The sequence below is a fragment of the Canis lupus genome, chromosome 11 (genome assembly GCF_048164855.1).
Source record: "Canis lupus baileyi chromosome 11, mCanLup2.hap1, whole genome shotgun sequence".
Taxonomy (NCBI): domain Eukaryota; kingdom Metazoa; phylum Chordata; class Mammalia; order Carnivora; family Canidae; genus Canis; species Canis lupus.
Genome location: NC_132848.1, coordinates 9783230 through 9793409, shown reverse-complemented (window position 1 = coordinate 9793409; position 10180 = coordinate 9783230). Strand labels below are relative to the sequence as shown.

General features: G+C 48.3%; 1 protein-coding gene across 1 annotated transcript in view; it reads left to right on the top strand.

Moving 5' to 3' along the window:
- The first annotated feature begins 5814 nt into the window (after window positions 1-5814).
- The window catches only part of WIF1 (WNT inhibitory factor 1), a 66171-nt gene continuing 61805 nt past the window's right edge, over window positions 5815-10180 (top strand). Inside the window, exons 1-2 of the mRNA XM_072843133.1 lie at window positions 5815-5977; window positions 6851-6990. Of these exons, the coding sequence (XP_072699234.1) occupies window positions 5830-5977; window positions 6851-6990 (288 nt within the window). The 5' untranslated portion in view covers window positions 5815-5829. The remainder of the gene's footprint in view (window positions 5978-6850; window positions 6991-10180) is intronic.

The following is a 10180-nucleotide window of genomic DNA, read 5'->3' as shown; positions in this document are numbered from 1 at the left end:
CTAGATTGCTTGGCAATGCCATTATGTGAGGGAAGAAGAGCAAGAGTGTTACATGGGATGACGAGGAATGCTCAAGCTGTGCTGTGCTTCAGTAATGAGCTGTCATGTGTTGTGATGTACAGTTTTGAAGTGATAAAGTATGCAAGCAGCATAGCAAGAAGTGCTGGCCTAGGGTGGTGACAGCTGCCTACTTTAGGAGAAACTGACTGAAGCAGGAAAGAAAAGATCTTTCTCCCTTCTTAAAATGGTTTTAATTACAAGAGCATTTGCTTATTTAAAAAAAAAATCAGGAAATATTTGTGCATGAAGTGAAAATCATGCCCTAGACCCAGTTCTACTCCCTATGGACAATCCCTAGAGGTATTTTGGTATGTGACCTTTTAGACATTTTCTGTGCATCGTTTTAAACACACACAAATGCATACATATGTTCACATACACATTTAAAAAAAAACAGGACTGCAATAAAAATAATGCTTGGCAACTGGCTCTATTTACTCCATATCTTATGGTCCATACAGGGTACTATGGGGGTGCCCGTTTCCCTCCTTTCCCAAACACAGCTTAGGATGCAGCAGAAATGCCCCGGTCTCAGTGGCAACACCTGGAGCTCTGGTTGAGACCACGAGGCAGAGTAGGCAACAGAAAGACGGCTTGCCTGGTAGGTGGGTGGCTGGATACTGGCAAGCTCCTCTTCTACAGCAGGCTTTGCCCCTGTTCCCTGGGATGACTGCTGGTTTCAACCCCCTCCAGCACCTCCCCACTCCCTGTCCCATTGCCTCTCCTCTAAGTCCAACAGTAGCAAACTCAGAAGCTAACAGAAGCTCAGCAAGTCAAGTCAATGAGTCAAGCAGGCTCAGTAGAAGAGTGTTAAGAATTGTCAGAAGCGGAGCCCTGCTTGAATGGCAGCCACTACTCATACCACCACTCACACACCTCCTCTTTTAGGAGGGAATGTTGCCAGATCTCTAAATTTTCCTTGAAGAAGTCATAAGAAGCCAGGAAAAGTCTTGAGAAGCTAGAAATCCAAATTTCACGAGAAATCTTCTAAGTTTCAAATGTCAGCTATCCCAGTGTTTGGGGATGTACTTAGGGCTGTTACTTTTTATTTTTAAAATAAACTTTATTTCTTAGAACTGGTTTAGATTTACAGAAAAATGGCAAAGATAGTTCAGAGAGTTCTTGTATCCCCTCATACCCACATGTCCCTGCTACTAGTGTCTTACATTAGAATGGTAGATGGTCACATTTAATGAGCCAATATTGATACATGAATATTAATCATTTATTCAGATTTCCTTAGGTTTATTTGATGCCCCTTTTCTGTTCCAGGATCCCATCTGGGACACCACGTTGCATTGAGTTGTCATGTGTCCTTAGTCTCCTTTTGACTGGGACAGTTTCTCAGATTTTCCTTGTTTTTGATGACCTTGACAGTTTTGAGGAGTACTGTTCAAGTATTTGTAAAATGTCCCTCAGCTGGGTTTTTCTGATATTTTTCTCATAATTAGACAGAGATTGTGGGTTTTCAGGAGAAGGCCACAGAGATAAAGTGCCATTCTCCAAACATACCAAGGATACGTATTATCAACATGACACATCCCCGTTGATGTTGACCTGGATCACCTAGGTGAGGAAATGTTAGGCCTTTCAACTATAAATTCGCTCTCCCTCCCGTTTTTGTACTGAACTCTTATGAAAGAACATCACTACGCACAGCCCACGCTTAGGGAGTGGAGAGTTGTGCTCCACTTCCTTGAGGACAGTGTCTCTCCATAAGCTACTTGCAATTCTTCCCAGCACAGTCTTGCATAATCAACTCCTACCCACCTTTCTGGCTTCATCCAGCTGCTCCCTCTCTCTCCTCCTCCAAGCTCTCATGCTGCAGACCAGTACTCGCAGGTGCTGGATAGTTCCATTCTTTCTCTCATCTCTCGTTCTAAGGCCACTCTCTGCGCAGGGACATCCCATGTCTTCCTCCCTTGTGTGTTCAATTCCCTTCTAACCTACAAGACTGTTCAAATATCCTGCACTCTAAGAAGTCTTTCTGGAACCCTGTGTGTATTAGGGGACTCTCCTCTGAGTCCCCGAATACCCAGGGCATGTTCCCATCATGGCATTCATCTCTCTCTATGTTTCACTCTTTACACTCTCCTAATAGACCAAGATTTCAAGAGCAGGAGGCATCTTTTTACTCGCTTTTCTAGCCTCTGTGTCTGTGCAGTCCGTACATCAGACACTTCACCAATGCTTTTTGAATGAACTAAAAAACCTTCTGAATGCCAGATATGAGATTTCTTCTTTGAATTCCCAGTCCTTCTGTGAATAACCACCGTATTGTGCCTCGCATTATAATTACTTGGGGGCTTGTCTTACTCATTTTAATACCTCTAATACTCCTCAAGGGCTGAGGTCATGCTTTGCTTTTCACACAGTTTTTTTATTTTTTTATTTTTATTTTTTGCTGCCTTTGTCTTCCTGTAACTTTTAGGACAGTGCCTTGAACAAAATAGGTATTTTTATTTATTTTTTTAAAAGATTTATTTATTTATTTATGATAGACAGAGAGAGAGAGAGAGAGAGAGAGGCAGAGACACAGGAGGAGAGGAGCCCGACGTGGGACTCGATCCCGGGACTCCAGGATCACGCCCTGGGCCAAAGGCAGGCGCTAAACCGCTGAGCCACCCAGGGATCCCCAAAATAGGTATTTAATAAATCTCTGTGGAATGACTGAATGAGTTAACGAACAAACAAATGAATCTGCCTACAAATGTAGGCAAATTGATGGGAACGAATTACATAAGGAAAGGAAAAGTAACAGTCTCAAAAATAAATGATAGAATTTTTTTTAAAAAATATACTTTTAAAGATTTTATTTATTTACTCATGAGAGGCACACACAGAGAGAGGCAGAGACACAAGCAGAAGGAGAAGCAGGCTCCGTGCAGGGAGCCCGACGTGGGACTCGATCCTGAGACTCCAGGATCGCACCCTGGGCTGAAGGCGGGAGCTAAACCACTGAGCCACCCAGGGATCCACTTAAAAAAGATTCTGAAGTAATCTCTACACCTAACATGGGGCTCAAACTTCTAATCCTGAGATCAAGAGTTGCATGCTCTACCCACTAAGCCAGCCAATAAACGGTAGAGGTTTTAAACTGAATGAGTGGATTTGTAATACTACATAACACATTATTTCCAAATTTTTATCATATGCAAATAAATACTATTACTTTTAATACAGAAATTTGAAACAGGACTGTATTCTAGATGAAAAAGCCACTTTGCTCCTTCACAAGAGAAAGGAGAGTCAAGCCTGATTTAGGTCTTAGGTGACCCTTCCCCCCAAAGGATACACCCTGTTACTCTTGGAAATAGCTCACCGTGTGTACCATATGTTCTTTTCTTCCCTTTAAAACACAAGGAGCTCAAATCCAAGATTTTTAAAAATAGCATGTTTTTCTAACTATAATCAAACATAATTTTTTTTTGAGAAGTGTCCACTGCTAAGGAGAAGTGAATAGAGAGGGTCTCAATCAGAGGAAGTTGGATGAGGAGGAAATTTAGGCCCCTCTTTCTCTACCAGAAAGTACATTTTAGGACTATTTCCCGCTTAGTATTTGATTATAACAGCCTGTAGAGGGCGTCCTTGCACCAAGAGCCAAAGGGGTTTGAGCATCGCTAAGGGGAAAAAAGTTGCAATTAAGACCACACTTTGTGGAATCAAGGGAAAAGGTCTCTTGTGTTTCGAAACGATCTATAATTGGGAGACAACTGGCATTAAAATGTTAAAGAGTTTTAAGGCTTGCCTAACGTATGTGCATACTCTCTATAAAGGAATAATTACTGAAATGAAATCAAAACTAATAAAATGTCTGCAAAGAGGTAAAACTTTTTGATTTTCAAGGAAGAGTGGCTGTGAGGCTTGGGATGTAAACGCCTAATTATGATTTACTTATCAGTGCGAGGTATAGGGGCTAAAAGAATGGGCCCTTAAATCGGGGTGCCTGGGGTTTGAACCCTACTGGTGCCCCTTCCCAGCGAGGCAACCACAGGCGATTTACGGGGCGTTTTGGAACCCTGCTTCCCAAAAGTAAAATGGAAATCACAACAATGCCTATTTAAGAGAGTTGTGAGGATTAAGTAAGCGCTTTAATGTACTTACAGGGCAGCCCGGGGCGGGGCTCAGCGGTTTAGCGCCTGCAGGCCCAGGGCGTGACCCCGGGGTCCCAGGATCGAGTCCCCTGTCGGGCTCCCCGCATGGGGCCTGCTTCTCTCTCTCTCTCTTATAAATAAATAAAATCTTTTTTAAAAAGTACTTATAAACTTTGACACTGCAAGTTCAAATCAGTCATAACTAGACATCCACTCTACTTCTAAAGACCAACAGTTGTAGGGCGGGAAATAGTCCACAACTGGAAATGCGTATTCTGGGCCTTTTAGGCGCTTCCCGGCGCCAACCTCTTCCCGCGCTCCCCCGCCCTTGCGCGGCTCCTCTTCTGTTCGGTTTCCCTCTTGAGGCGGCCCCGGCTCTGCAAAGGCCTGAGCGGAAGCCCGTGGCCTGGAGCCTCACCCCCCGGGCGTCTGTCACAGCATCTGGGGCTAAGGGACAGAGGGAAGTTGACAACCCTTTTCGGGGTCTGAAGCCTTTCTAAGTTGTTTTGGTTTGAAACCTTTGGCTTCCGTGTGCTTGGGGGCAGCCAAGGGGCCAGGCAGGGGCAGGCGAACTGGGGCGGCCCCTGGAGGCTGCAGCCCTCGCGCCCCCCCCCCCCCCCAGGGAGGCCGGGCCCCCAGCGTGGCCACTTGCACAAGGTCGGGGCCAGGCAGGGGCAGGCGAGCTGGGGCGGCCCCTGGAGGCTGCAGCCCTCGCGCCCCCCCCCCCCCCAGGGAGGCCGGGCCCCCAGCGTGGCCACTTGCACAAGGTCGGGGCCAGGCAGGAGCAGGCGAGCTGGGGCGGCCCCTGGAGGCTGCAGCCCTCGCCCCCCCCCCCCCCAGGGAGGCCGGGCCCCCAGCGTGGCCACTTGCACAAGGTCGGGGCCAGGCAGGAGCAGGCGAGCTGGGGCGGCCCCTGGAGGCTGCAGCCCTCGCGCCCCCCCCCCCCCCCCCAGGGAGGCCGGGCCCCCAGCGTGGCCACTTGCACAAGGTCGGGGCCAGGCAGGAGCAGGCGAGCTGGGGCGGCCCCTCGAGGCTGCAGCCCCCCCACCCCCCGACCCCCGGAGGCCGGGCCCCAGCGCGCCGACTGCACGAGGCCGCGCGCCTCCGGGCTCCGGCGCGGTGCTCCGATCGATCGGCGCGCCGGGCGGCAGGTGCACCTGTCACCCTTCGCGGCGCCGCCCGAGCCGCGGGGAGGACCGCCCCCCACCCCGAGAGAGCGCCCTCGGCGCTGCGAGCCTGGGGCGGCGGCTCGGGCCTTCCCCCGAGGGGACGCGCGGAGGGCGGGCGCCGACGGCTGGGCAGCGGGGGCGGCGGAAGGCGGGGAGCGGGGGCGCAGCGCCTCCTGCAGCGCCGCGCGGGGCGGAGCCGTCCCCGGCCGTCCCCGGCCGTCCCCGTCCCCGTGCCGTGCCGTGCCCGTCCCCAGCATCCCAGCCGCGGCCGCCGCGCCCCCCCGCGGGCGCCCCTCGGCGCCTCGGCCTCCGCCCCCGACGGCGCCCCCCGCCCGCGCCGCCGCGTATTTAACCCCGGGGCTGTGGGCCTCGCCGCGCGTGCCGGCACCTCCCGCCCCGCCTCCGCGCTGCGTCCGCCGAGGGCTCGCTCCGTCGCGCTCTCGCTCGCACCGGGCTCGCGGGCTGGGCAGGCGAGGGGGAGCCCCGGGGCGGCAGTCGGCGGGAGCATGGCCCGCAGGGGCGTCGTCCCCGCCGCCGCGCTCGGCCTGTGGGGCCTCCTGCCCTGCCTGCTGGGGCTGCGCGCCGAGCTCGGGCCGCCGCGCGAGGAGAGCCTGTACCTGTGGATCGACGCCCGCCAGGCCAGAGCGCTCATCGGTAAGGCCCCGCCGCCGCGCCCGCACCGGGGGCCGCCGCGCCTCGCTCCCCGGGATGCGCCCCCCACCCCTCCCCGAGCGCGTCCCTCCGCGGAGCCTCCTCGCTCCCCGGGATGCTCCCCGCCCCCAGCGCGCGTCCCTCCGCGGAGCCTGGCTCCCCGGGATGCTCATCCCCCCTCCGCCCCGAGCGTGCGTCCCTCCGCGGAGCCTCGCTCCCCGGGATGCTCCCCGGGATGCTCCCCGCCACCCCCGAGCGCGTCCCTCCGCGGAGCCTCGCTCCCTGGGATGCGCCCTCCCCGCCCTCCTGCGCGCGTCCCTTCGCGGGTCCCTTCGCGGAGCCTCCTCGCTCCCCGGGATGCTCCCCGCCACCCCCCAGTGCGCGTCCCTCCGCGGAGCCTCGCTCCCTGGGATGCTCTCCTACCCCCCGGAGCGCGCCCCCCCGCCCCCCTGCGCGCGTCCCTCCGCGGAGCCTCCTCGCTCCCCGGGATGCGCTCCACCCCCCTCCCCACAGCGCGCGTCCCTCGGCGGAGCCTGGAGACCCCTAAGCGGGCCCAGCGTTCCGGTGGCGCGGGTGCGGGCGCCGACGGCCCTGCGGCTGTAGGGTGGGCGCCGCGGGGACCCCCCCCCCCCGCCCCCCGTCCCCTGCCTTCCCCGAAGGCCTGAGTGCTGGCGCTGCTCTCATCACACGTCGAGGACAATCAGGTGGGGCAAGGACAGGTGCCTGGCAGGGAGCACCACGCTCCTTCTTGAGCGTCCCCCGTCCCCGTCCCCCCCCCCCCCCCCCCCCGCGTGCGCTGTCTGCTTTGGCTTCTCTGAAGTCGGTCTGGTTGGATGGTTCTGTTGATTTTACTTTATTATTATTTTTTTAAACCAGGATTTGAAGAAGATATCTTGATTGTTTCAGAGGGGAAAATGGCCCCTTTCACCCATGATTTCAGGAAAGCGCAGCAGAGAATGCCAGCCATTCCCGTCAATATCCATTCCATGAATTTCACCTGGCAAGCTGCAGGGCAGGTAAGCTTTGATAACGAGGAAGGGTGGAGAAAATGAGCCTGTAATATTTCCATTGCCTGATGGGCAGGTAGAGAGAATACTGTGTAGTGTGGAGGCTGCTACACTTTTACGACTTTTTTAGAGTGATTTCTCATGGGATCATCTCCAAAGCAAATAAGGAATTTACTCGCGTTTATTCCAACGTGTCACATAAAGATTCCCAAAAGGAAAAGGTGAGCAAATAAATAAATAAATAAAAATAAAAAGATGAGCAGTGTGCCTAAGCTTGCTGTTTTGATATGACTCTGAGTCTTCAGGCTTCTAGAAACAAACACCAACATCACTTCTTTCTATGATCGTTGACGTTAAAATTTAACATAATATCTTAAAAGATTCTTTGCCATGGTATATACCCAATCACTCTTGGTGTTGGTTATGCTTTACAACAAATATTAAACTCTGTAAGTGATTTTGACGTTGTGCGTTTGAAAAAATTGTTGAATGTTATTCACTGGGACAATGTAAATGCTGCGTATTTCTGGTTGAAGTTCACAGCCTCAAAAAGTGTCACATTTGTAAAATATTGCGGGCTATTGATTTTTTAAGCACCGTTTTAAATACTTTCATATGGAAAAAGAAAACTGCAATATATTTTTATGAAGAAGCATTCCTTTTATTTCTTAGTACATTACCATCCTTTGTATGTTACCTTTTGTTTCCAGTAATACATAAATGATGTCTAATTTTGGAAAGAAAGGGAGAATAAATATTATGTGAGTTTAATTTCTTTTGTGCAGTTGGAGAATTTACTCTGGAGGACAAATAGTAAGTAATAAATTCTTTTGCTCATTAGTCGGTAAAATGTGTCCACTATGAGAATCATTGTAATTATAATTAAAATCACATTTTCAGGTCTTTTTTTTTTTTTTTATTCTAAATTTACTTACATGGCTATTTTCATGAACAATGCAATCCAGAAAACACTTTATAAAAAGTAATTATTTTGAATTGAGAAGCCACATTGGGTGCCTCTAATTATCTGTTATATGCTGGGTGTGACTGTTTTACTCATCTTTTTCCCTCAGGTCTGTTCTCTCATTTTGTTTTTGTTTTTGTTTTCTAAAATAAACCGAATCTAGACCTATCAACACTCCATCGTTGTAAAAATAAAACAAAAACAAAAAACAAAATGGATTTTGGATCCACCAGGGTTCATAGCAGGAAGGTCATGTACTCTAATATCCCCATTTGGCAGATAAGTTCACTGAGGCTCTTATTGCTCGAGAGGAGATCATTTCTTTTCTCCTATAATTCCCTCTTTATAGTTACTTCATAGACTATTAATTTTGGAATAGTGTGAAATCAATAATAAAGCAGTGAATGGCCTTTTGTCATCTCCTTTTCTTTTCACCTGACTTAATCTGTGTTTGACCACTTGGCAGATGAGATCAATATTAATTCTGTAGTTTTATTTTTTTAAGATGTTATTTATTTATTCATGAGAGGCACAGAGAGAGGCAGAGACTTAGGCAGGGGGAAAAGCAGGTTCCTTGCGGGGAGCTGGACGTGAGACTCGATCCCAGGACCCCGGGATCACACCCTGAGCCAAAGGCAGATGTTCAACCGCTGAGCCACCCAGGTGTCCCTAATTCTGTAGTTTTAAAAAGGACATCATCTTTACCTATACTTTTATGAATTTATAAGAACCAAGAAGGTAGCTTGACTTACACGCCTTCCTAGCTGAAAGTATTTGGTAACTATAGGAGAAGCAGAAAATGTCAACAGTTCTTATTTATTAATTTATTTTACATATGCATTTGTCTTCTGGAGAATGGATTTTGAACAAAGACTTAAATATCATGTCATCTCCCCTGTTGCTTTATAGCTTAGCGCATGTTTGCAAATACTGACACATTGTTGAGTACAAAACGAGTCTCTGAATCAATCTCAGGAATGTCTCTTGTAAAGGATTAGAGAAGATGTTGGAACTGGCATGGACACGAAGCTTCTAGCATCTTTTTCTCTCCTGTTTAGGTGTTGATCACCCTTGTGAATCATCTCATTATGCAGTATAGTGTTAGCACTTCGGTTAAGTTATCTTGCTTTTTATGCTCAGTCTGCTCTGGATGTAGTTACCATCAGTAACTACATGAACTCTGGTGTCTGTTTTAATTAGCTAGGAGAGTAGGTGAGGAAGGTAGGGTCTACACAATGCCAAATAGAGGGACATTTAAAAATACTATTTAAATTTTGCTTATTTTACTCAATAAAGTTATGTGACTCCAGCAGCATAATTTTTGAAATGCATGGAAATTTTGAAGATGAGAAAAATAATCACTTCAATGCCAATTAAGTATTTTGAAAGGCATCTCTGGCTGTAGCCAAACCACATCAAAACATCGACATGGAAAATGAAAAGTTCATTTCATTATCTAGTTATTTCATCCAAATAATATCAAACATTTAGGATTTCAACACAAGCAAGAACACACAGCTGATTAACAAAATTTTAAGCTTAATATTTAAGTGTTTTGGCAACACGTGGAGAAAGTTAAAATAACTTTAGGATTGAAGACCTAGAGGCAGTAGGTATTATCTCTTTCCAATAAATTATTAGTCCATTAACCCAAAGTGTTCTTGGGGCCATTTGAAATAACTTTTATGTTCTACTTCAAACAAATGCAAATAAAAATTACAGTGAGATTCATTTACCCAAATCAAGTTGGTCAGGTTTTTAAAAGAGTTTTGAGTATGTGGAGAAGAGTGCATGCTTATATATGGCTGATGGCCCTGTTAGCCTTTTTGCAAGGCTATTTATTCTGATAGCAAAAAGTTTGATAGATACCCTTTGATTGGAAAATTTTATTTCCAGAGATTCATTCTAAGGAAATAATTGTGGATGTTAATAAAAATGTAGGTGCAAGACTGTTCCTCATTGTGCTATTTATAAAAGTAAAAATGGGTAGGATCTAAAGGTCCGGTGATAGTGGCAGGAGAATGCAATGAAGCATTAATAAGAGTATTCTAGACATTAAAAAAAAGAATATTCTAGGCATCTACTCAATGCCATAGAAAGACATTCATGACAGATTAAGTCAACAGCCTGTATCAGTATATTCTATTTGATTACATTACAAAATATGTAGGCAGACACTGGAATAAGCATCTGATACACCTCTGATTCTCCAAGGTGACAACAATAGTTACATCT